Source organism: Aotus nancymaae, unplaced genomic scaffold, assembly GCF_030222135.1.
Source record: "Aotus nancymaae isolate 86718 unplaced genomic scaffold, 86718_ANA_hifiasm-v0.15.2.pri h1tg000016l, whole genome shotgun sequence".
NCBI classification, from domain to species: Eukaryota; Metazoa; Chordata; class Mammalia; order Primates; family Aotidae; genus Aotus; species Aotus nancymaae.
The window spans coordinates 68,925,078-68,952,276 of record NW_026988428.1 but is presented as its reverse complement, the minus strand read 5'-3'; the positions used below and the strand labels follow the sequence as shown (position 1 = coordinate 68,952,276).

Genomic DNA, 27,199 nt, shown 5'->3' with positions numbered 1-27,199 from the left:
AGGGAGGGGAGAGAGGAAGGAAGAGGAGGGGAGGGGAGAGAAATGGAAGGGAGGGGAGGGGAGGGGGGAATGGAGGAGGGATCCAGCAAAAACAGCAAGTGCCGGGGCCCAGCCTGAAGGAGTCTGGGGAGTTTGGCTCAACTGAAAAAGATGAGCCCACAGAGGAGCAGGGGAGAGCCCAGGGAAGAGGACCTCAGATACAGACTGGGCTCCATGGTCAAGGGCCTTGCAAACCACATCAAGGACACCTTTTCCTTAGGCAATGAGAAGACACTGAAGGATTTTAATCAGGAAAGTGACAGGACAAGATTTGCATGCCACACATGCTCACCATCTAACGAGCTCAATTTGGCAATTGTTTTCCTTGAAAAATGGTAATACGCTTAACCCATTGCCTACTTCAGAAAATCAACTGCGGAACAGGTCATCTGTAAAACCAGCAGAACCTCCAGGAACCATGAGTGAAGGAGGGGGACTGCGGCTTCTTTTGGTAGCTGCTGTTGACAGAGGCTTGAATACAGACGGCTTTGTTTCAGGATTGCCCTGCTCAGCTGGAGGGAATCTGCAGCCGGCCAATTTGTGCAACTCTGAGATCATTTGCATTGTCCTTCCTGGTGTCATGTCACGCTGTTCTTTCCACGAGGACAGCCTCCTCCTGGTTCAGTGTGTGTCATCGTCTGGGAGGGGGAAGGCAGTTGGAAGGGTCTGTGCGAGGCTGGATCTGTATTTGGGATTGTTCTTGCTGCTTCAAGCCCTGGGCAGCTGTTTCCAGGGGAGCAGAATGCTTGGCATCACTTTCAACTCACAGAACATATTCTTGAAGCATCTTTCAGAGGCTCTGTGGGTTGTAATGGGTTTCTGATATCATGACTATTACTTTTTGGCCATGGTTGGTTAACTCCGTTGGATAGAGCATCAAACTTCAAGCCAAAGGCACAGGCTTCATAGACACGCAGCTCTGTTTCATGGGCATGGATGATGCCTTGAACTCCAGCCAGCCATGGAGATAAACAGGCCTGGGTTGAGCCTGGCTCCCGCCTTGAGTAGCTGAGACTGGCAGTGAGTTACTGGAATTGTCTGCTTCTGTGTGAATTCTTTCCCTGTTAGATGGGGAGGATAATAATACCTTTCTCCCAGGGTTGTTGCAAGTGTCAAATGACACTGAAGGAATTAAATGAGATCATGTGAGATCACATGGTAATGCATCCTGGGGCACAGGCAGCTGCTTATAAACAGTAGCTCTTTCTGTTCTCAGAACTGAGGGCTCCAGACAAGAACATGCAGATAACTCCCGGCTCTCTCTGGGAGAGAGGGAAAAACAAGTCCAAGTAGAGTTTCTCTCCACAGTGGGTCAGAGTGCTGGCTTCGCGTGGCCAAAGAGAGAAGGCACAGGATCCTGTGTTGCTTGGAAATAATTCCAAAGGTGGCCTCGGAGATGCCTAGATTAGAAATGCCATGGTTAGATTAGAAATGCCATGGTTAGATTAGATATAGATAGATTAGAAAGTCAGAGCAGTGCCAGGACGCATCTGAGGGCATTAAATGTGACTCAAGGCCTGAAGCTGCCTGTTGCAGAGTGTGGAGCTGTCCAGTCAGCAGGAGGTTTCCCACCATGTCCTGGACTGAGGACCCAGAATGAGCTGAGATCAGAATAAGCACCAGGCAGTGGTTAGGAGTGTGGGCCCTGGAGCCGAGGGAGCATATTCAAACCTGATTCTCCCACTTTTGGCTATGTAACCTTGAGCAAGTCATTCAGCCTCTCTCTGCCTCAGTTTCCTTTCCTACAAACTGGCGGTAATCCTATTATCTACCCTGTGTCATTGTGGTAAGAGGCGAATGAGAAGCGTGCCAGGTATGTGATGAGCAATGCATAGAATAGCTGCTCCTCCTAGAATTATGCGGGGCTTTGCACACCTCCAGGACTTGGGCACACTGGCCCTTCTGAGCCTCACAACCTGGCTGCTGTGCTCTCTGGAGGTGTGCAAAGCCCAGCGTCTCTGCCCCACACTTGCCATGCTGCATTTTCAGCACCTGTTTTTGTGTCTATCTGTCTCCCCACTGGACTGTCATCTCTTGAGGTTAGGCTCTGCATCCCACTTACGCTGCAGGTCAGTGTCAAGTACAAGTCCCCAGCCCATCTCAGGTGCTTAACAAACATTTGCCAAATGAGCAAACGCTGACTTGATGCCATGATGCCCATGGCAGTCACCAGTCTGCCTGCTGCTCCTGACCTCCGAACCTACTCTGTCACCTTGGGCTATTCACTCCCTGCCCTAGGCCTCGGTGTTATCATTTATGGGATGAAGGTATTAGCCTAGAATTATCTTCAGGTCCCCACCCAGCTTCAAGAAACTGTGATTTTTGTGATTCTACAGCTCTTATTTTGTGACCCTGGGCTCCGAGCTTTCTAAGAAGATCCCGCCCCCAACTTAGTAGTGGAGGAGAGTAGAATGGCTTACTCTTGGTGGAGATTGGGGTTAGGAGTGAAAAGTAAAGGCTCAAGGAGGAAAAGAGGTTCCTGGCAGGGCTGCAGAAAGACACCATGGAGGCTCTGCCAATGAGTAGCCAGAGGACTGGGAGGTTGAACCGCCAAGGTGCGAGGTTTCTCGGGCACTTGACTACAGTTCATTAGTGTGCGACTCTGCAGAGCTGGGCCGTCTCTTGGAAAACCATTTTAGTAACTGACAGCAAATGGGATTAAGGATGCTGGCTGGCATCTGACCAGGACCACGTGGCTCCCATCCACGTGAGGAGTTAATTTGTCTGTGCTAATGTTGCCTATTGATTATCTCTGATAAGATTTTCTTTCAGGTGTTTCTCTGCCAAGTGTTTTTATTGAGTGGAGCTCTGGGACTGTGGCTTCTGGGGGCTCTGTGAGGGGACAGGAGTGGGGAGCAGAGCCGGGAGGTGTCCAGGATCAAGAGAGGCCTGGAGAACGGTGGCCAGTTGAGAAGGCAAACCTTGTACCAGGTCTGCACACAGTGACTATGGCCCTGAATCCAGGGGTCCTGGGGCCAGATAAGCCCTGCCCCTGGACGCCCAACCTTGCCCTGGGAGGTCCTCAGTCTCCCTGGGTCTGTTTCTACAGGACATGCTGCACAAGTGATTTGTGAACTCTACAGGGCTGTACACACGTAGCTTTTTGTGTTATTCCCTCTCCGTCCACAAGCCACCGCTGGCTTTGAATATTCACATTCATGGAGAACACTACGGCCTGGAGAATTTCAAGTAATGAATAATCCAAAAATTTAATTTGACTTGAAGCTTGTAGTGTGTAATCCCCATGCCCTCACTTCATCCTGAGAAATCCCCTTTTCAGAAATCTGAGGCTGTTTGGATTTAAGTTTTAAAAACTGAGTGTTTGAGATTTAGCGACTTGAAGTGTGGGATGGGGGAAGTACAATAGTTTAGCCTGAAAGCACGCTGGACTGTGGGAAGACTGAGGTTAAAGATACAATGGGGCTGGTAGACAAACATGTAAGGCATTAGAGCTGAGGTTGTTGCTTACGCAGTTTCTTGCTTTACCTCCATCCTCACGCATCCTGGCCACGCTCACTACTCTGTGCCAGCCTGAGGAAGCTGGCCCGAGGGTGATGCTTGAAGTGCCTCTGGCCTTCCATCCCGACCCATCCTTCCACTCCTCTTTCTTCAGGCACAACTGCAAATCCGCTCCTGTCGCTCCCCCGTTTAAACCGCCCATACCCCCGGTGGCTCCTTGTGACCTCCAGGCTGATACTGAAACTCCTGCTTGCTCAGGGGAGGCTGTCTGGCTCTGGTCTCCCATCTCCCCTTCACTCTCAAAGACCCAGCTTTGTCTCTCACCCCCTGAGTCCTCATCCTATGCACCGTCCTGGCCATACACGCCTGGGCCCCACCGCTTTCACTCTCCAGGTTTCCCTGGTTTCCTTCTGTTATTTCCTACCACCAATTGTGAACCCCTTTGTTGGAACTAGGAGTCCCCCCCACCATCCCCACCTGGAGGCAACTGAGTCCCACTCAATTCTCAATGTCCATCATAGGATGAATATCCCTGATCTAAAATGCTTGGGATGGGAATTGTTTTAGATTTTGGATTTCTTTTTTCCATTTTGGAATATTTGCATGCACATAATGAGATATCTTGGGGATGGGATCTGAGTCTACAAACAAAATTCACTTATGTTTCCTATACACCTTACACACATAGCCTGAAGGCGATTTTATACAGTTGTACAATTTTGGGCATGAAACAAAGAACGAAAAGTCCAGAAGTCAGAAACTTAGGATTGGTAGTGTCTCCATGCCAGCAGAGAAATGGACTCATATCCTTCCACTAAGCCAACCCTGGCATGTGATTTTCACCCTTGGGATTGTGGGATGGCTGCTTTGCTTCCAGAATTGAGTCCATGTTTCAGGCAGGAAGAAATGAAAGAGCCAAGGACAAAATGCCCATGCCAATCAAGTCTCCCCTTTTGACTGTGGCTCATCACATGAGGTCAGGTGTGGAATTTCCACCCTATGGCATCATGCCAGCACTCAAAACGTTTCAGATTCTGGAGGATTATGGATTTTCCAATTAGGGATGTTCTTCATGTATTCCATATTGCCACTCTCTCATTGTTTTCTACCTGTTTGCTGATATAGATCCTTCAGCAACTTGGAGCTCCTTAATTTCTTTATTTTCATGTTCTAAGGGCATAGGGTATTGCATGGCACCTCAGCACATATTGAAACTTGGGTGGAAAGTATTTCAGCCCATTAACAGTAGGAATAAAGAGGAGAGAGTAAGGGATGAACTCAGAATGGGTAGTGTGCATGGTTTCATGTGTGTGTGTGTGTGTGTGTTGTACACCCACAGACACTGGATGAGTCAGCGGAACCCCTGAGCCCACCTCCTTCCTGAGTGTAGATGATCAGCACTGACCCTAGGAGTCCTCAGCACCTTGTTAGGACCTCTGCTTTACTAATGACCTGCCTAAGCAAGTCATCAACGTTCTCTGAAATTCAGAGAGTGCAGGCAGTGTGGTCAAAGAGGAAGAGACATCAAAGAGCGGCTCTAAGGTCAAGAAACGCTCACAACCTTGTGGGATTTTTCACTTTCTATTATTGCATTCAATTACTGTTGTTGCTCATAATAGTAAGGTTAAACAATTGAAAAAGAAAGGTCTTCCAGCTTCTAATTAAATCAGAATTTCCAGCAGCAGTTGGGGGTGGGGGCAAGAGTTGATATTATTACTTTTAGGGACAGGATCTCACTCTGTCACCTAGGCTAGAGTGTAGTGGTGCAATCATAGCTCACTGCAGCCTTGAACTCCTGGCCTCAAGTGATCCTCCCACCTGGGCCAGGAATTGCAAGTGTGAGCCGCTGCATCTGACCTATTTATAAACAAGTAAAATAAAATAAACTACCAAAAATAAAGCCCTGAGGGTGATTCGAACCTGCATCCAAGGTTGAGAACCCAAGCTAGGCCTTCAGCTGGGCTCATGTGGACTGGGACACAGTGCAGCCGGGTGAGGGCAGTACTATCATGTCTGGGGTGCTGCTCTCCTGATTCCAGTGCCTGCAGTGCTGGCCAGGCAGCCAGCCACCTCCCAGGAGATGAAGGATAGGAGGGGCCACTTATCAAGTCTCAAAGGGGTGATGCTCAGGGATTAGAGGGGATGTGGCTTCATTTACAGCAGGAGAGGACTGGGTTAGATCAGAGCCCCAGATGGGTTCCCAGTGAATATCCATCCTTTGTGATGTGGGGACAGACTAGGAACCCTGATGCCATGGAGGCTGTGAAACTCTCACGGATACATTACTGGAGTTGTAGGGTTCTGCGTGCAGTGAACCCCCTTCCCAGTACTGAGTGGGAAGATGTTGTGAGGCTTGTGTGGAACTGTGGACAACAAGGGCAATGGGCCAGGGACCAGCTTGGTTGCTCACTGACCTCACATCCTAGGTGTGTCCCTTCTCCTGCCTGGGCCACAGTCTCCTTCCTGTCTGTGACTGGAGGAGGGAGCATAGTGAGCCAGTTCTCAGCCAGCCTGGCGCTTGTTCCTACACACTAGTCAATGCAGAAGTCCCTGTTGGCTGGGGTTAGGGGTGAAGGGAAGACTGGCCAGAGTGAGGGCACCCAGCATTCACCCTGGGGAGTGGAGCAGAGATTAGGGGTACTTACTGGTCTCTGGCAGAGTTGAGGGAACCCAGACTCCTGTGCTCCCAGCCACTGCTCAGACTACAGGCTTCCTGTGCCACTAAGTGGGCTGGAGGGAAGGGGAGAGCAGGGGAGATGGGCTTTATGAATGAAAGTTGCTTTGGGAGAGGGAAGGAGAGAAGGGGAAGGAAGGGGAGAGGGGGCAGGGAGGGCACAGAGGAAGGAAAAATGCAGCTTCATCTGCTTGTTTGTGTTTCTTGTATTTAAGATGCCGACTTCTAGCATATTTTTAAATCCATCAGACATGAAAGGCTGATTTAAATAGACCCACAGTGTGAAGCTGATGATTTCACTTGCCACAATAGGGAAGCTGGCAGGGCTCTGGCCAGGATCCAGCACCTCCCTCCTCGCCAGGGAAGCTGTAGAGCAAATCGCTCTGGGCTAGAGAGACTGCCAAGCCAGGTGCTTTCCCCTCCCTGATGGGGACGCAGAGGGAGGAGGAGGGATGGCGGGAAGTGGGGGAAGAAGTAGGGCAGGGAGGAAAGTGAAGAAGAGATGGGTTAAAGGACAAAACTGAACTTGAGAAGTGAACTAGCCCCCCCTCCTCCCCATCCTCCTGGGCCAGGAAAGCTTCCTAGCTGAGGTCATCCTGACTCCCTGTGCTGCCTGTGCTATACCCGCTCACTTCACTCTCAGGTCCAAGGCTGTGGGGTGAAGACAGGGGCCTTGTAATCCTTTGTGTCTAATTTCTCACCTGCATTTCTAAGAGCAGAGCTTCAGAAAGTTCATCGTGTGAGGCAGCCGGTTTCGTTGCTGGACAGCACCCTTGGAGATAAACTCCTCCCTTGGGATAAATTGAAATCCTTTCGCTCTGCCACCACCAGTTCTAATCCGGCCCTGTTGAGTCCCTCAGAATAAGCTTAAAGCCAAAGTCAGCCCTTTATCCCTGAACCGCATACTCAGGTTCCCTCTTCAATGCCAACCCTCTTATGCTAGTTTCTAGTCTTTACCGTAAATTATTACAATATGAATCTCTGCAAAACCAACATATTTCTGGGTGTTAATATATTTCCTGCTATAGTCAATGCAACAAAATTCCAGGAACCACAAAAGACTTTTGCCACTCGTTTTTGTTGTTGTCATTCAACACCCTGGCGATCTACTCTGGGGCTAGGCCAGAGGCTCCTGTTGGCATACAGGATACAAAGGCCTGTCGACCAGAAGCTTGTCTACAGGTCGTGGGGCCACGCTCACCGAGAAGTGTATTCATGGGGAAGGTAGAGGGTCCAGGAGCGATGAGCACCCTCTGCCGCGGAGTTGAGAGTCGGGTGAGGTGGGGTGAGGCCCTCAGGGGGAGGGAGGTAGGAGTTCTGGCAGAGGCATTTGTATGGCATATTAATTGATGCTGGCATGTTTCTAACTGTTTCCGCCCCTCACACACAGTGAGACCCCAAAGGCTGTACGTCAGCTTGTCTTCCTTTCTAGCTCTCTCATCTTTTAATATAACCTGAGACAAACACTGAGTGTCTTACAGCTTCTGTTGCTGGGGATCAAAGAGAATTGAATCCTTCCTTCCTTCACAGAACATAAATGTTGGTGACAGTGTTTCTTAAAAGTTTTTATTGTGGTAAAATATACATAGCATAGCATTTACAATTTTAACCATTTAATAATGCAGAATTCAATGTCATTAAGTATATTTCTAATATTGTGTGCAATCATCACCACCATCTATCTCCAGAGCTTTGCCATCAACCCAACGTGAAAGTGTTTTATAAACCATCTATGTAAAGGCGGGTCAATTAGGAATGTGCTATCTGAAGTCTTGACTGGACAGAAAATTTATCCATACACCTACCTGTGTGTGCTTTTTTTTTGAGATGGAGTTTTGCTCTTGTTGCCCAGGTTGGAGTGCAATGGTGCAATCTCGGCTCACTGCAACCTCCACCTCCTGGGTTCAAGCGATTCTCCTGCCTCAGCTTCCCAAGTAGCTGGGATTACAGGCGCGTGCCACCATGCCCTACTAATTTTTGTATTTTTAGTAGAGATGGGGTTTCACCATGTTGACTGGGATGGTCTCAATCTCTTGACCTCGTGATCTGCCCACCTCGGCCTCCCAAAGTGCTGGGATTACAGGCTTGAGCCACCGCATTTCTCCTTGCCCAGGGAACTGGGAGGTGCTCTCACCCATAGCCTCAGCCTTTCCAGTTACCAAGAAGTTTGGAATTTTCTCTCTCTTATGTATATTGTTTTCTTTCGGTCTCTTGCATGGGGAGACAGAGGACAATGTAATAACTATCATTTGTTTAGAGCCTTTCAGCTGACTAAGCTCTTTCCCAGGAATTCCCTTTTGACCTTCACACTAGTCTATGAGGGAGTAAGGCAGAGAGCACTGTTTTGCAGATTTGAAAGCAGGTTCAGAACATCAAGCAGTTCCAGGTTTTGCCCAGGGCCCACACAACTTGTGTGCAGGTCCTTATTCTGAGCGGGCTTTTGGGGCTAGAGGAAGCATTTGAGAGAGCCACAGCTGGGTAAGGACCAGGAAGGCTGCTTTCGCAACAGGAAGGAGGAGAACAGGGCAGGGAAGCATCTTCTGTGCAGAGGCGTGGAGTCCAAGTCAAATTGAGTTGTTGCGCTGCCTGCAGGTAATGGATTGTACTAGCGGCAGCTGGGGAGGCCACGGGGTGTTGAGACAGATGCTTTGTTGGGCACCACACTGGCTGAAAGGCAATTGAATCACAGCAGCTGGAACATGCCAACATTTTGTTTCAAAAGCAAGAAGCAGCAACTCATTTGCACCAGTGAGGCAAACCCTAAGGTCTACCTAGGCCACAAGGGCTCAGCTGTCCAGCCTCTAGGACTTGGGGCTCCAGTGAAGCAGCTCACCAGGGGATGGGCCTTGTACCTGAGAAAGGATGCTCTGCTCTCCATTGTCCCTGCAAGGCCAATGTTATTTGTCAGATACTGTACCAAACACATGGCTACAGAGATGAATGCTCCTGCCCTCAGGTGCTCGGTCCAGTGCCTCTAACTCATTAGGACCCTGTGGGCAGTGTGCGTGAATAAGCACCATACAGAATGGTGCAATTTGCTTCAGTGCAGAGTGGCCTCGGGAGCCCATGCACCTGATGTTTGGCCACACCCTGACACTCTGCCCTTGACCTAGTGCAACACATGCTCAATGAATCCCAGTTTCAGTCATGTTTCCCAAATTCATTCTGAGTTTCACGTTTTCATTTCTATTTATAATTTTTTTTTTAATCCTTTTCTCTCTGTGTTCTTCAGGTATTTTTATTTTAGCATGGCAGTGTTGTTTATGGGTGGTATTTATTTTTATAGGTCAGATGAATCCACTCGTAATTCATTATGATAGCACGGGCCTCACTGGTCCTAGGCGTCCTCATTTGCTGGGAGAGGAGTCTCCTGGTGCTATAATGAGGGCCTGCAAGTACCACTTTTGAACCAGAGCCAGAGCCTTGATGAAGTCCCAGCTCTGAGAGAGGGTCAGTTCTTGGGCCTGACTCAACCCTCGCCCCAGAATGATAAATGACATACTCTGCCCAAGCTCCTCAGTTTCTACATTGATTTCAGGTCCTCTGCCAAGCACCATATGGTTTCCCAATCCCCATCATTTCTAGCAATGTTCTCCCTAAGTAGGGCACTTTGATTAAATCGGCTCCACTGAATTGTATAAAAGGTGGAGTCATGATGTTCTTTGTCACTGCTATTGTTAGTAATTAATATGCCTATTAATAGAAACATCAACTGAGTTAGGAAGTGGGGGAGGAGGTTTAGAAGGTGATTGTATCTTGTTAACCCTCTTCCCTGCCAGATAAGAAGGGAGAGAATAACCAACACAGTAAAATCCTACGGCTTTTGAACTAAACTTTCTTGGAATTTGTGTAGCCTCTTTCTGTGCCCCAGAAGAAGGGAGGAGAAGTGGCAGTGATCCTAGGGCCAGTCCAGAAGCCAAGCTCAGGCTTTGATCACAACCAGTGTCAACAGGCTACTTGGAAACCCATGTGTACCATAATTTCATTATTTTGAAGTAATTAAGCTGGCTTTAAAAAAAAAAAAAAGCTTCAGATTTGCCCTGATTTGCAGTCTTCCCCCACAATCCCTTTTGAGTAAAGCTTTGCAGGATGACTGAATTCTTGGAAGGACAGGGAAGATTGTCTGAGCATGTCTGGCCTCCCTTCACTTCCCCCAAGAGACTGGGTAACTCCTTGGGCAGCTCACCTCCAGGACACTAGAAGCTCAGGAAGAGGAAAGGCTTTCTCAGACCCGAAGAGCCTCTTCCCTCTTACAATCCAGAAGAAAGGAGAAACCTTGGAGAGGAGGGTAGAGGTCAAGCTAAAGAAAGAGACCAGAACCCTAGCTGGGTTGTGTGAAGTGTGAGGAAGAAGGCAGAGACTGACTAGCAGAACTTGGTTTGTGCACAGGGCAGATGGTTACCAATGTAAACTCTTTGAGCCTTTAAGCTGTTTTAAATATGTTTAAAGACCTAAAGTAAATCGTGTCTAAATAACTAAAGTATGAGAACAATGTCTCACCAAATAGAGAATATCAGTGAACACAGAGAAAATATAATAAGGAACCAGACAGAAATTCCGGAGTTGAAAAGTACAATAATGGAAAAGAAAAATTCATTAGACAGGCCCAATAGCATATCTGAACAGGCAGAAGAAAGAACTAGTGAGCCTAAAGATCAGTCAATTGAGATTACCCAATCTGAGGAACATAAAGAAAAAATAATGAGTAATAATAAACAGAGACTCAGAGAAACCTGTGAGACACCATCAAGCATGCCAAACACACATAAAGGGAATTCCAGAATGAAAGGAGAGAAAGAAGTAGAAAGAATACTTGAAGAAATAAGGACCAAAACCTCCCCCAATTTCATGAAAACTATTAATCTATACATTCAAGAAGCTCAAAAAACTCCAAGTGGGATAAACTTAAAAAGATCCATAGCTGGACACATTAAAATCAAACCATTGAAAGCCAAAGACAAAGAATTTTGAAAGCACAAAGAGAGAAACAATTCATCAAATACAAGCGTTTCTCAATGATACTAACAGCTAAATTTTACATCAGAAACCATGAAGGCTGGAAACAGTGGGATGGCACAGTCAAAGTGCTGAAAGAAAAAAAAAGGCCGTCAATCAAAAATTCTATATCTGGCAAAACTATCCTTCAAAAATGAAGGATAAATTAAGACATTTCTAGATAAACTGAGAAAGTTTATCTCTAACAAGAGAGTTTGTCTTTAATAAGCCTGCCCCACAAAAAACGGTAAAAAGCAATCCTTCAGGCTGAAATGAAAAGGGACAAGATAGTAATGTGAATCAACATGAAAAAATAAAGAGTGCCAGTAAAAGAAATCATGCAGTTAGATATAAAACAATACAAATTTATTTTTTGTTAGTAACTTTTATCTTTCTGGTTTAAATAAAAGACAACTTCATAAGGCAATAATTAAATGTATGTTGATGGGTGCAAAATGTATAAAGATGAAATTTGTGACAATAATAGCAGAAGGGAAGGGAAAACGGGACCACTAAAGAGCAACATTTTTGTTTACTTGAAATTAGGTCGTTATTAACACAAACAGATTGTTATAAATTGAGACATGGTAATGTCTCAATGGTAATCCCTAGGGCAACCGCCAAGAAAAAATTCAAAAATATATAGTAAATGAAATAAGAGAATTAAAACGTTACACTAGAAAATATCTATTTAACATAAAAGAAGGCAGTAATGAAGAAACACAAGATTTAAAAAGACATATGATGTATAGAAAATAAATGTATAGCAAAGTAGCAGACAAATCTTACTTTATCAATTACATTAAATGTAAATAAATTAAACTTTCCAATTAAGAGATTGGAAAAATAGATTTAAAAAACATAATCCAACTATATGCTGTCTCCAAGAGACTCACTTTAGATTTAAAGGTACAACTAGATTGAAATTAAAAGGGTGTAAACTATATACAATGCAAACAGCAATAAAAAGAGAGCTGAAGTGGCTATACTAATATCAGACAAAATCAACTTTGAGACAAAAATTGTTACCAAAGACAAAGAAGGACACTTTATAATGATAAAGTGTCAATCCATCTGGAGGAAATCACAATTAGAAATACATTTGAACCTAGCAATAAAGCCCCAAAATACATGAAGCAAACTGAGATCTTTGAGAGTAGAGAAGACAGCTTTGTCCTAAATATTTAATTCCCATAACCCATTATAGTGGTTAATGTCCTATCACTAGGGACTTGTTTCTTTGGGTTAAAGCTTTGTCTCCCTTACAGTTCTTTATTAAACTATAATATGGCCCTGGAAGCCACGAATTACATTGTAATTCCATTTAGCTGAAGTTAGTTTAAGCACTGTTGGCACGGTTACTACTAGTGACAGAGACAAATGGTTGTGCCATTTTAGAGTATATAGGTGAGGCCTGGCCTGGGCCCAGGAAGAAAGCAGGGAGAAGGAGCATCTCAGAGAGGGTAGAAGTATTAAGAATAGAGAACTAGAGAAAGAGTATCAGATGAGGAGCAGGGAGACAGCTAAGGTATCATAGGGGAACAAAAAAGTTCCCACAGGGAGTGTGGCATGAAACAAATGCTAGACAAGAAGCAAAGCAACTGGGGCATTGGTTTGGTGATGAGGTTCTTGATTTGGCAACTCAGGGCTGAGGGGAGCAGCAGCAGAAGCAAAAGGTGTAAGAACAGGGGAGCAGGCAAGAGCCAGGGATGGCAGTGAGCACAGGCCATTCATAGGTAAACACCCAGGAGTTGTGACCAGGTCTGAGCTGCCATCTGAGTGGTTCCCAGAGCACCACAGAGAGGGAGGGAGGACTGGGTGCCGAAAGGCTGTGGGCACTGATAGACAAACCAGGAAGCTAGGAAACTCACAGGAACGAAGAACAGCAAGAGGCAAGCCAGATATGAGCTCAGAACTCAGGCAAATGGGTTGGGCAAACATGCCCAAAAGAGGTTATGTTTGTGAAAGTGCCCAGTTCCGGGCAGATGCTTAGTAACTGTTAGCTGGTTCTAAATATAAAACTGAAGCAAGGCAAGTGGCCAGGACAGCAACTCAATGTTGACAACAAAAGTAGCCCCTACTTATTAACACCTCTTCTATTCTGGGCACTGTGCTAGGTATTTTACACACATTACCTCATCTAATACTACAATGACCCTGTGAGGTAGACATTGAAAATTCCAATCTATAGATGAATGTGGATCCTGGCTAAGTGATTAGCTCAAGGCCATTACAAGGATGTGAATGGGACAGAGCCAGAAGATTTCTCTGGCAGCCTCTGGGGCAGAGTGACAGCCGAGGGTGGCTCTGATCAACATGGTGGCTTCAAAGGGATGGGAGGAGGAGAGCTGAGAGCTGGGGACAAGGAACTTCTCAGAGTTCCCCTGGAATCCCAATCCTCCACTCTTTTTTTTTTTTTAGATAGACTCTCATTCTGTCCTTCAGGCTGGAGTGCAGTGGCACCATCATAGCTCACTGTAACCTCGAACCCCTGGGCTCAAGCAATCCTCCTGGCTCAGCCTCCTGAGTAGCTAAAACTACTCACGCCACCATGCTCTGCTAATATTCCATTTTTTTTTTTTTTTTTTTGGTAGTGGTAGGGTCTTGCCATGTTACTAAAGCTGGTGTCAAACTTTTGGTCTCAAACGATCCTCTGGCTCACCTGGGATTACAGGTGTGAGCCACCACACTTCACCCTCTCCCTCTTTTTAAAAGGGGGGTTGGAGAAGAGAGCAGCAGAGGCCTGAAGACCCCCCCGATCCTTTCTCTCTCCTTTGAAGGATCATGGGGATTTACTCCACATACCAGAAGGCCAGACCTTCCCTGCCCTAAACCTTGCATGGTCTGTTTCTAAATGGAAGAATGCAGCAGAAAGCCAGGGGCAAGGTATTAGGAATAAAGACATTTGTGGGTTTAGGGAACCCCAGGAATGGCCTGCTAGCCCCATAAATCCCAATAGCCATGTTTGCTTGTCAAAAGCAGAAGAGCGAGTTTACATTCTCCATGGCCACCATGACCTTCTATCCTTCATTTCCCTTCATGCACTTGACACTGACACACACACACACACACACACACACACACATTTTAGGGTCACCTCTGGGTGACCCATGCATCCCCTCTCCCTGCCTCATCCTATTAATGGGACCACCACCACTGCCCTTCCTTAGGAGAAGCGAGTTTCCTATGAGTTCTCTAACCTTGGACTGGGGTCCGGGGCCAGCTTATAATGGAAAATAAATATGTCATCCTGTGCATCTGAGCAAGAAGAGCTCAAAGCATCAAATAGCCCATCCCTTCATTTTACTGCTGTGGGGGGAGCCCAGGAAGGGAGCGGGCTTGCTTAGGATCATGGAGCACCTCCTGGTACGCTGTCCTCATTTTAGTTCAGCACCCTCCATGGGCTCTCTGGTTCCTATGAGTGCTCAATGAAAGAGAGAAGCCTGCAAAAAAGAGGTAGGTACTTGCCCAGGGGGCCTCTGACTATTTTGGGAGTCTGAGAGGAGGCTATTGGGATGCCTTGGGAACTCTGGCCAGTGGCCTTTCTCCCATCCATGTGGCTATGTGGGGTTGTCTTCAGCTATCTTGTTGGAAGCCTGTGGACACTTTCTGCCCCTCTCTCTCTCTGTGTGCCCTGCTTGGGTGTGAACCACCCATTTTCCTGTAGGGGCCTGGGTCTGCAGGCCCAGTGATTGGCAGTGACCTTTGTAATAACTTTCATTCAACTTCCCACTCAGGGCAAGAGTGCGGTGACGGCCAGCTAGTGATGCCGGAGCTGGCTGGGAACTCACCACCACCCAGCTGCAGGAATCCCACGAAGCCCAGATCATTCCCCCAGTGCAAGTGCCCTGTGCTGCTGCAGTTGGGGGTGCTACATTCTGTTCACTTCTCAAACACCAGCAAATGTCAACATCACAGCCACACTGAAAAAAATACAGTGTTCCAGAATAAAGTACAAGAAAATAAAATGAAGTCAGTAACTACGGCCCTCGCGCTGGGCCCCACTGCCTGCTTGTCAGTCTACCCTGTTAATCATCATGTATGATTTTTCAAAGAGCTATTTTGAGAAACATTTAGAAAATGGCTTTTATATAGCTATATATACCTCATTTATACCTTCCAGAAATGGTCGCTCTGTTTAGCAGCAGATGGCTTTTTTCCACTAGTTTTCTTTTCATTTCTCAGTCAAAGTTAAGTAGGAAGTCAGCCCACTCCCTAACCCCAGGCATCCCTTCTCACCCACAGTCCACCCTGGAGTCAGGGTTGTGGGTGGAGGGTGAGGAGGAAAGGCTGTAGGTTCCCCATAAGGCACTGTTCCAGAAAACCCAAGGGAGCAAAGGCAGTGGACATGGTGCCGAGAGGGAAGGCTCAAAGCTTGGGATTAGGGAAAGGGCGGAGCCCCCAGGTCAGGGGTAGAATAGAATCTGGCTGCCCTGGTTTGCTGCAGTCAACAACTCAGGTATCTCAAGATCCACACAGCATGTTTAAGAGTATCCCTTTGGCCTCCGGAGAACAGGGGCCAAGCAAGATTAACTACCCTGGAGGCACCTGAGTGCTGTACCTTTGGCCTGCAGGAAGCCGCAAGTCAGGCCCTGCATGGTTGTCATGGCAACAGCAGTGCTGAGGCTCCTAAGGGCAAGGGGAGGAGAAGAGGGGTGGAGAAGGCACATGGTGGCTTTTCTGGAAAAGCCCATCTGTCTCTTTCCCCCCAGGAAACTAAGTCAGGGAAACGCAACAACAACAACAAAGGGATGGGCATCTGGGGTCTAGAAACGGAAAGGAGAGAAAAGACTCCGAGACGCTCCAAGAGCAGCTCTCCTGATGGGATGTGCTTCCCTTCCTTTTGAGGGAGGTGAGTGACTGACAAAGAAAAGGACTGGGTGGACCCCAGTGGGCGGCATCTGTGCAGGAGCCACGTGCAGGATCAGGGCAGGCTCTGTGACCTCAGGCTTGCTGGGGGCAGTCCTGGTAGGACCCTATCAACCACAGCAAGATTTCTTCTTAGCAAGGCGGCCGACCTGAATGGTGTCCTCTCTCACTGTGTCTTCTTGCTCCTTAAGGAACCTGGGAGAGGGGAAGAGATAGTGTCAGTGATGGAGAAGTTGATAGGCCCGGAGTCTGGCAACCTGGACCAGCCACCCTCAGGTTACAGGCCATCTGGGTCATATGGAGAGAGCCCACCCTCACCTCGGCATCAGAGAGAGTACTGAACATCTCACCCTGGACAGTACGGGTGCACAACTGTAATTGCAAACCCAGAGAGTTTAGTTGGCATGGATCCTTCAAGACACTTCCTCCAGGAAGCCCCTCGTGATCCTCTAGGTGAGCCTAAGAGCCCCTGACAACATCTGACTCTTCCTCTGTCATGACCCCATCACCCAGTGTCACAATGCATGGCTTCCCTGGCTGTCTCCCTCAGCAGAAAATGAGTTGCTTGGGACCAAGACTTATCTTTTGTCTCTGTGCCTCTGCAGCCTATCACAGTAACCAACACGCAGGAGAGGCTCCAAAATATACTGATGGGTTGTGACCTCCACAGAAGGGCTATGCCATGCGGCCACAGCTCCAGATTAAATGTAGGAGGTGAGGGATTAAAAATAATGGTAAACACCTTGTCTCTGCTTTATACTTTCAAAATGCTTTTGCATTATGCATCTCCTTTGATTCTCTCAACAACCTGTGAGTGGGCAGGGAAGGAAGGTGTGATTGATGTTTCTACCTTCCTGACAAAGCTCAGAGATGCAGGAACTTGCCCAGGGAGTCAGGGGCAGAGAAAAGCCTAGAATTTTTCCTTATGATACTCCATAACCCCATAACCTCACCAATGCATAGAGGAGTTGTTCTGGGTTCTTAATTATTCAAATAAAAAAATCGTTTGAATGCCCCCAGAATGAGTGCTGAGCACAAAATGGGCTCTGCTAAGTATTTGTTGGATGGATGAATGAATGAATGCTAAAGTATTGAAAATGAGTCCCAGCGTGGTTTTGTTGTTGAAATTTTTGGTGTAGGCAGGGCCTTAAGGAACCAGTCTTTTCATGCTATCAGTTCTTTTAGCACTATTATCTTGGTTACCTCCTGTTGACTCCCCATCACAGCCCCTCTTTTCTCTGGTTTCCACACCCACTCCCTTCCCCCACACCCAGGAACTCATAACCCATTCTTGCCCCCAGCTGGCTTCCAACTAGTCCCTGCTAAGATATCAGCCAGTGCTGAGGGGCCCCTCATCTGACCTTTCCCAGAAGGATTTGCATTTGAAAAGAGCATCCCTGGGAAAAGACAGCTTTAGGACTAAGAAGAAGACTGCAATGGGGGTGACTGGCAGGGATGCTTTCTTTCCCAACCTCATTGTTTCAGAAAGCTGCTCCTGACGCTGCAATCCCACACAAAGGCCTAGGACCCCATCGCTTATACTCAGGGGGCTCCAGCCAATAGGGAGAAAGAGGGGTCAGAGGCATGGCCTGGGCAGAGGGAAATAAGGTGCCTCCCTGAAGGCAGACACAGTTGGACGCAGCAGTTACTGTACCTGGGGAGCACGTGTCTTTACCTGGCTAGATGGAGCAGGGACTCTTTGGTATTGTGACCAGAGTAGGCACTGCATTCATAGAAGATCAGATTGTTCTCCTAGAATCATAAAACAGAGTGAATACAAGAGTATTGGAGTGAGAGGGCACCGTGGGGGTGGTGGGACAGCCCCTTGTGCATCTACCTACAGCCTTCGCTTCCTCTCACAGGCCCCCTGATCTCCTCATAGTCCTTCCTCACTCTGTACATGGCTGATTTCTGTCTCCACAGGCTCCCTGACTAATGCAAGTTCTGTAACCATCTCCCAGGTGAGCTATAACAAGTGTAAAACCACGAAACCATTCGCTGCCTTAGTGCTTCTTTATACTTTCCCAAATCACTCTCAAGTGCATACATGCTCATTCCAGGTTATACCAGCCCTGTGATTCAGGCAAAGACACAAAGGCCAGGGCAGGCAGTATTATTCCTGCTCCACAGGCAGGTAAACTGCAGTGAGAGAGGGCACTTGGCTGACTTGTTCAGTCCCATACCGAGTTAATGGCACAGCTCCTTACAGCATGCTTTCCCCAGGACGGTGGCATTCCATAGGCATTGGGGACAGGTGTCATGAGGCACTCCAGTAGGAATTCTCTTTCGCAGCAGTTAATTAATACCCTAGCTGCCCTGGCTGTCAGCACTGATGCACCAGACTGGCCATCAGCTCATCAGGATGAGGTTGTGCTGCCTGCATGGTGGGGCTGCCCTTGGCTAAGGCTCATCATATTCCATGGATGATTCCCATTAGTAGATTACTGGCTTCATTACGACAATGCTGATGGCACGGGGCCCTGGCTTTTAGATGGCCCCTTCTTGGAGGCTGATGCCCTGAGGGGATTCAGGCCAGTTGAGTGAGGACAGTTCTGTGGCTGCAGCTCAGGAGGCACTGCCATGCTCCCGGTGCAGCTTTCCCCACCTACACCCACAGGCCAGCTCCACCTTCTGCCCTCCTCACCCACCCCCATGGTCTCCATCTCTCCCTGTCTGCATTTCTCTCAGATCTGCAATCTCTTGGGTCATTCTGTCAAAGAGTAAAGGCTCCATGGGGTGGGAATAGTGGGGAGAGAAGGGCACAGGGCTTAGAACTGGAAGACGTGATTTGCCTTCCTGCTTTGAGTTCTGACCCCACCTCGGATGAGCTGTGATAATACGAATGTATCACTTAACTCCTGAGTCTCCATTTTTTTCACTGACCAAAAAAAAAAAAGAAAGAAAGAAAAAAGAAAAGAAAATGGATAGAATCTTTGGGTCCAGGTATATTTTGAAATCCAGAAGTTTCTGAATCTTAGAAAGGTAATACATGTATATACCATATATTATATAATACCCTCAGTGGATTTCAGACAGCACTCTATAATTAAACATTTTAATATTTTTTCAGTGAGATTTTGGACATTCACTCAAAGTGACCATGAATAGCCTCATGTCATTTCTGGTCAGATTTTTCTGCCAGATAAAATGCGAAAAACCCTTTCTGTTTTCAGAGCTTTGTGGATTTTGGAATTGTGGCCATGTAACTGTCTAGTGACCCTCCACATAGATACCTGCCAGGCCCTTCTCCTCCTTTTTCCCTAAGTCTTACTATCTGTGCTCATTATCCCAGGCTCTGAGCTCATGAAACCCCATTTAGAGCAAGCATGTGAAGAATTACAGAATCATGCAGCTGGTAAGCACCCCATCCTCCCAGACACACAGTTCCATGAAAACCAAACTCTGAGGCAGTAAAAGAAGCCAGGTAACCACGTTTTGTTGCCTGATTTCCATTAAGCCCCATTGATTCCATTTTTGGGCAAGAGGGCCCAGGCTTATTTTAATGGTAGGTTTTCCAGTGTATCTCCTGAGTGTATCTTGAGTTCATGGCTTTGAGGCTCAATCCTGATAGAAAGGATGAACTCTAACACAGTGGTCTGCAGAAGAACATACTGCTTTGCAGAGAGTGTGTTTTTAATCCCCAGGGTGATCAGGTGGAAATGCAGATTGGAGGGGGATGGAAATAAGTCAACTACTGCTATCTTGGAATTTATAATTCTGAGCTACAAGGAAAGGACTTTAGGATGATTCCCCATACCCTAATGGTCCCTAACTAACTCCGTCTTGCAATCTGTGGCTTTCTATGCAAAGTTCTACATTTCGATGATGCCAGGACACCCATCTTTTCCAGTTGCTTCCTTCCCATGGCACTTCCAGAGAACATCCCCAACAAGGCTCTTGGGTACTTGCCCGACTTCCGTCAGGGTCACACTCTGTCCAGAGAGACGGAAATGCTTGCTCTTTACCTTGGCAAGCTGCTCTCCGAGGCCCCGGGGAACTTCCCGCTCCTGCTCATTGTCAAGCTTATTACCCAGCAGAAGAACAGGAACCCGGTCTCCCACAGCTTCCTGCAGAACAGAAAATGTTTTCAACTGAGGGGGGTGTCATAGGATTTGCCCAGAGGGCAGGCTGACAACGCCGGCTGGACAAATGCAACCTGGCTGGAGAATCCCCGGCCACCACAAAAGGCCAGGCTGTAACAGAATCATCCGGAAAGCAGAAAACAGCCCACCTTCTCCAAGAGCCCCAGCTTATCACGCTTCTGCAAAGTGCACGAGGCCTGCCTGTGATGTCTCCCAGTCCCTGTGTGTGCAATGACCACACCCCCTTTAAGACGCTCCTCAGATCTTAGATGGAACAGCAGGACCCCAAGATGTGCTGGATGATGGGACAGTTGATGCCAATGGACCACGTGCCCCCTTCCAGGGCTTACAGAGCCCTAAGGCATTCCTAAATGACCAGGCTTAGTCCAGTGGACCAAGACCATGAATGCCCCCCGGTTTGGAGTTGCTCCGGAGGCTGCTTTGATTAGAAGCTGCATCACCAGAGGCTTTATGACAGCACATACGCTTCTGAGGGTTGGATCCAAATCTGCCTCATGGTCTTGTGCCCACAGGGCTCCATAAATGACTGCCTTGTGCCTCGTTGGAGGCGGGCACCGCAGACCCCTATCACCTGGTGCTTGGGTTCTGAAGAAAGCCTTGTATAAGGAGGAACGCTGTGACCATAGCAGCTGCACTGCTTGGACCAGGTATCACACTGTTTACTCCCCCAGTGGCTGTGGCTTACCAGCTAGGGGCCTGCTTCCTGGGTCTCCACCCCCTCCTTGGTGAAACGGGCACTGTATGTGTCTCTCCTGAGGGCGCCCAAAGGGCCCAGGACCACTGACTGCCATTCAGTGAGTAAATGTGGTAATGTGCACATTGAGGAAGGTTGTTATTTTTACTTAAATCTTTAATTAGGGGCTTTTAATCATAATTTAATAACAAATAATTATTCACCATAGCTAAATGTTTTACTAAATAGAGGGAACTGTGGGATAACAGAAGCTAATAAGCAGTTCCAGTTTTGCCAATACTTTAGCTGTTTCACCTGAGCATTTCAAATAAATGCCCAAAGCCCATCTTACAGGTATACCTATTTTAAGTTTAAATGCTATTATGTTTGAAATTAAGCCTCAATGTTTCCTTAATCTGTGCATTTGTTTTTACTGCAGTTCAATCGGGGGAAAAATTCTTATTTACCAAGTGAGAAAGTTAAGGTTCTGAGAATCCAAAAGAACATTCAACACCACAAGAACTGAATTAGGAGAACTCTTTAGTATATGGGTCTTCACTTCTCTAACCTTTTCCTCCAGATTCTTATCTCCAATCGAGTCTCTGCTACTTAGTGTCTTCTTAACTGGAACTCTCTAAAAGCGGTATCTATTGGTGAGATGATAATACGTGTTTGCAATGATGACTCAAAGGCACTACAAGATCTTACAGTGTCTTCTGACCCATCAAAAATAGATTAAATTCTGGACATGTGCAGTTGATGTGCTAAGTGGATTGTACATATTCCAACTCCTTGAAAGTGAGAAAGCCACTCACGGCAAATATGGAATCCTGTGGCCCCTATTAGCCGGAGCATTCGCTGATGGGAACACCCCCCTCCTCTGACCGTGCTGTGCCACAGGATACTTGTGCGAAGAGCTTTTCACAGAAAGGGAAGAAAAGAGGAGGAAGCAGGGAAATGGGCCAAGCAGCTTGCTGTTGAAAGCACATGGGAGAGAGATATTTGTAGATTTATGTGTGAGGAATGACTAAGGCTTGTGGGGTTTCTTGACATGGAAACTCTGAAAATATGAGCATCAGACTTGAAATCCCAGGGCAGAATTCTACCCCAGGTTTTGTTATTATTTGGAATGGATGATGCCTTCCATTTCCTCGCTTGCAGAGGGCATGAGGGATGCTGAATGACCAAACAGGATGAGGGAGGGAATGGGTCATAAGCCCAACATTGGGCCCTATGCACCATAAGCAGCAATGGTGCCTCTTGCCTCCTGGGAAAAGAAAGGGCAATTCCTGGATATAAAAATAAAGGAGCTTAGAAGGAGCAGAACAAAAATTTAAAAAGCAAAGCACCCAGCAGGAGCTGTGGTTTCTATTCTTTGTATCGTTCTTCTCTTACACAGCCACGCTGGATAACTTGCCTCCCTCCAGGGACTCTGGCCTGCCACCAATAAAGGAGAATTAGACTCATCTCCAAATATTTGGCAGAAATAAATAAGAACGCCCATAAGACCAGGCAGTGAGCTAACTATTACAGTCAGTCAATGACCGTCACCCTGGCCCAAGGCCATCAGTCTCTGATGCAGGGGCAGCGAGAGGAGTTGGTGTTGGGGTGGATATCTCATAGTCCTCTCTGACTTTGATCCCAAAAATCTTGAACTATCTGTTTAAACTTTATTCCTTTCTCATCATACCTAACTAGGTTTTCTGCACAAGATGTTCAAAATTACCTCCTAGATGAAGTGACACCTGCTTCAAGCCTCTAAGGCTTTGGTGAACAAGTCTCAGGTCTACTCAAACTCTGCTGCTGAGACTGCGAGAGATGCTGGTAAAAATGCCATTGGCATGACAGGTTGGAGTGAAGTCATCTCAGCTCCTTCGTCAGGAGGAGACGTGGGTTCTGCCCTAGCTCTGTCACCATCTCTCCATGTGACTCATCTGAGTCTCTCCTCTTTTCTGTGTTTTGTTCTAAAGTCAGGTTCTGTTCTATGACCCTCGAACAGAGAGCCCTCCCTCCACCTTCAGTCATTCCAGCTGCCTTTCTGTGAACTTGATCTTGTTGGAAGACAGACTTGCTGAAATTCAAAAGATCACCCATCTCTGACTTGAAATAACAAGAGCTGTCATCTTGGAGCAGTGGACTGGCATTCAGCTCAGAATGTGCAGCTGCTGGGTTGAGTTGATTGTCGTCTGTGTGTGTGTGTGTGTGTGCGCACGCGTGCGTGTGTGTGTGTGTGTGTGTTTTAATATCTATTTGCTAGGAGGCATGAAAAAGCACTTAGCTGGGATAGTGCTGCTATTTCTCTGGAGCCAGAACAAAAAATTTCTCAGCACATTAAAGCATGCAGTTATGCTAAGAAAAAAATGACTGCAAAATTATATCTTGGGGGTTTCCATATTTATCCATCCCCTGGACTATGAGTCAAAACAAGATTTATTTGTGTAGTTCGTTTTAAACTGCCAGCACTTCAAGCTCAACTTGGAACGTGGAGAAAAAAATCAAACTGCTATTTTTTGCACCATGCTGTACATTGTCACCAATGACAAAGATCACAGAATGAGGTTTAGCTAGCATCCCAGGAAGGGATAGGGAAGTGAGCCAGGACCCCGAGAGATAAGCAAAAACGTCTGAACAGTAAATGAACACCTGCTTTCCAGGAGTAGATTTCAGCCATGGCCCGCAGGACAAGCGAGAGGCAGTGCAGTGTGGCAAAGCTCTCCCTTCTAGATCAGGGGGTACTGCTGACAAGTGTGGGTGCCTCTGGGAAAGTCACTTCCTCTTTTTGGATCACCATTTTCTTACTTATAAAACAAGAGGTTGCATTAATCTCCATGTTTTTTTCCAGCTCTGAAACACTGGTCTATTCAGCTTAACTTTGCCAATTCTATTTCACTTCCTTGACTTATACGCCTAGCAATTTAGTGCTATCAGAATGGCAAGAGGCTCTAAATGAGAAGCTCAGCATCCCACGACTGCAGACACTGGGGGCCAGCAATCTGGCTCTGGGGGAAATACCAGCCCAAACAGGCGTGCACAGGCTGGCGTTCTAAATCCTATCTTCTCTACCCGACACAGGCCCCCAGAGTCTTCTGATGTCCAGTGTGTCCAATAGTCACAGATGGGGCCTCAGAGCCTGACTAGTTACTTTTCCAGGTTGGACTGGTTAAACCAATTCTACCAGCTGAGAAAAGAAGCTGGGAGTGGACTGGAAGTGCTGAGTTGGCCGAAAGGCTCCCTGTGTTGACTTCCTATAAGGCACTCGGGAGAATTGGCAGAGTGCGTCCTGGCCCTGCGTAGGTCTCTTCTGCAGAAGGCCTGCAGGCAGGGTGAAGTTGCCTAGGCTGGGTGAAATAGGAGCACAAGGGCAAGGTCATAGCCTCCCACCTCATTAAGCAGGGCTGGTGCTCTCTTGCACCAAAGGATTTTGGTTCCCTCTGGGCTGGAAGGACCCTCCAGGGTCTTCTCATCCACACACATTCCTGTGCCATCTTGGCCTCCCAGAGAGAGTCAAATGCCATCATACACTAGAATTTGGGGTCCAGGAGGGAGCATTTGGTCTGCTCCCTCATTGAATGTTGGCCAAAGTTTCATGGCCAGGAAGTGACCAAAATGGGATAGTAAAAACCTCCTTTCAGGAGCTCCACTACCTCCCCCGAGCATCTGCTCCCACCCGACACAGCCTCTTCCAAGAGTAAGTCTTCCCCATGCAGGCACGTACAGCAACTGAAGGCCTTTTTTCTTGCATGTTTTTCAGGTGGAGGGAGGAAGGGGGACTGTGAACAGCTGGCCACCATTCACTTACTAATAAGGCTTCAGAACCCTGAAGACTGTTATTAAAGCGCCCCCTCCACCCTCCCTTCTCCAGGCGAGGGAGTTGGTAAAGTGCTTGGAGCTCTTTGGAAAAATAAGGTGCTCCACAGATGTAAGACACTTATTATTTTCAGTTCCCTCAGATCAAATTAAGTGTCAAGTTTTAATCTATCACCTGACACCTCTGATTGCTGGTTGCCAAGGCAGAATGACTTAGCTTTTCAAGAATCTAGAGAATAATTGCATTTATGATGCCATCGTTCCTAACCTTCAACACACGCTCTGCCATTTCACACAGCCTCCTGCACTCGCTCCTGAAACTCTGTGCCGCTGCACTGAACCCGTTTCCCGGTCTGTCATCCTGAGTCCCAGAGCACCTAGTGTGTGCTGGACATGCTGTAGATGCTTAGAAAGCTCTTAGTGAGGGGTCACAGGCATCTTTGAAAATGACTTAGGGCTTTGCTACTCAAAGGGTCATCCCTGGACCACCAGCATTGGCCTCACCTGAGAACTTGCTAGAAATGCAGAATCTCAGATCCCAGCTCAGACTTGCTGAAGCAGAAGCTGCATTTTAAGGAGGTCCCCAAGAGAGTCCTATATGTGTTAGGGTTCAAGGAGCACTTGTTTAGGCTGGGAACAGTGGTGGCTGAGAATCAAAATTCCCTGGGGAGCTGTTAGGATTTTTTTCTTTTCTTTTGCAGTCCCTGAATCACTCTGGGAGAGAAGGCCCTGGCCTCTGTTGCCTTTAAGAGCTCCGCAGGTGATCCTGATGTTCATCTAGGTTTAGAATCATCAATTACAACTTAAATGTATCTTTGACTAATATCTAAAAAAAGGAAAAACTCAAACTACAAATCATATGGAAAAACCCCATTTACACATAAGCGATTCTAATTTCACCATGTATAGATTTGCCCTTTCAGCCGGGCTTTCCAAGCCTACAGACACACCCAGACTTCCATGGGTCTTTTAGCAGCCACACGCCACTGACGCATTTCAGCCCTGTCCCACAAAGCAACGTTTCTGGAGGATGACTAAACCCATGCTTCAAGCTGTGATGATGGCCTTCTGAGATTTCTTCACCTCCAACACCAAACTGTTCCATCTCTCCTTCTAGATCCCAGGCTCTGTGCAAAACAGGAGCCTTAGAAACAACACCCCCTAATGACAGCAGAGAGCACAGTTCCACGAATTTGTCACCAACCACTCCCATTAATCCCAGACCCCCTGGAGGCTTAGCCGTAGCACACACCAAAATTTAGATATTGGGGTACACCTAAAAATGTCTGTGAAAAGGACACGTGACCTTGGAGAAGGTAGGGCTTTCCTTTCTTCACTTTTGAATGAGATGGCCTATACTAGATGGGTGATTTTCAAAGGGAAATCCTTTTGCGTAACAGAATTGCACCTAACCTTCAATGTGCTGAAAAAGGCAGGGCAGCTCTGATGGAGATGGAGGATGAGGGACCCGGATCCGTGACCACTAAACCTTCCCCTGCCGCTCCCCAGTCTCTGGGGAATGTCAGTCTGACTCCAGGGCTCCAAGGAGGAAAGCCTGGAAGCCCCTGAATTAGGTAATCCCTAACACCTCTCCTAGTGCTTCACTTCAATAAGGAAGATAAATCTGCTGGTGCTGCCAACAGCACGGCAAAAAAAGTAAAAAAAGAAGAGAAAAATCATGTCATAAATCCCAAAGTTTAGAAAGAAGTTACTGCCAGATTCACCCATACCGTTTGCTTCCATTATTAGTTTGGTGTATGGGCAATCCACTAGCTACGTTTCAAAACTTGCATTTTCTCATTTGTAAGCGTGTTAGGCACAGTAATTTTGAGAAATAATAGGTATGAGGCAAATTCTTGAGAAACCCTTGAATCTGGCTTCCATTCTCTCCCTTATTTTTCTCAGTAATCAGAGGGATGCAGATTAACAATAGAGAGAGAGGTGACCCAGACAGGGAGAACCACAGAGAAACAGATTTGGGTGGAAGAGATCACAGATCTTAGGGCCAAAAGGGATGAAGAAATTGACAAATCCAAGATTCTCCTTCAGAGCAATGTGGTATCCATTCATTCATCCAGTAGTTGTTGGCCTCATGCAAAGCACCCAGGTTTTAGCGACAAAGATGCAGCTTCTGTTTTCAGGCAGCACGGAATCCAGTGGGAGATACAGGCCAGTAAAAAAGCGATCTGTAGCAGTGTGATAAGCATGTGACGGGAGCATGCAAGGTTTTCTGGGCCTGGAGCAGAGAGCTGAGCATAAGCTTCATGAGGGCAGGAGCTTTGTCTCTTTTATTCACTGCTAGGATTTCCAGGCCCTAGAATAGTGCCTGCCGGTGTTTTGAACAAATCAATGAACAAATCCTGAATCCAGCTGGTAGAAGAGGTGGGGTGTCCTACTTGACTGTTCTGTGAAGGAATCAGCTGAAGCCTGGTAAAAAGCAATTCATGGCTTGTCCACACTGGCATTGGCCTTGAGAAGCCCGCATTGGAGTGGTGGAAAAACTTAAAAAAAAAAAAAGGCACGTATGAAGCAACACATTGCAAGTAGGGATCATAAAAGTAGAGTCTCCCAGATAATTTC

General features: G+C 47.1%; 1 protein-coding gene across 8 annotated transcripts in view; it reads right to left on the bottom strand.

The window, feature by feature from the left end:
- Nucleotides 1-7,722: 7,722 nt before the first annotated feature.
- The window catches only part of CRACR2A (calcium release activated channel regulator 2A), a 141,402-nt gene continuing 121,925 nt past the window's right edge, over nt 7,723-27,199 (bottom strand). For 6 of the 8 annotated variants that reach the window (XM_021671346.2, XM_064377530.1, XM_021671348.2 and 3 more), the window contains 3 exons: nt 20,002-20,103; nt 17,712-17,788; nt 7,723-16,231 (listed from right to left, as the gene is read on the bottom strand). In XM_021671346.2, the coding sequence (XP_021527021.2) occupies nt 16,147-16,231; nt 17,712-17,788; nt 20,002-20,103 (264 nt within the window). In that variant the 3' untranslated portion in view covers nt 7,723-16,146. The other 2 variants (XM_021671351.2, XM_021671352.2) reach the window with 2 other exon arrangements.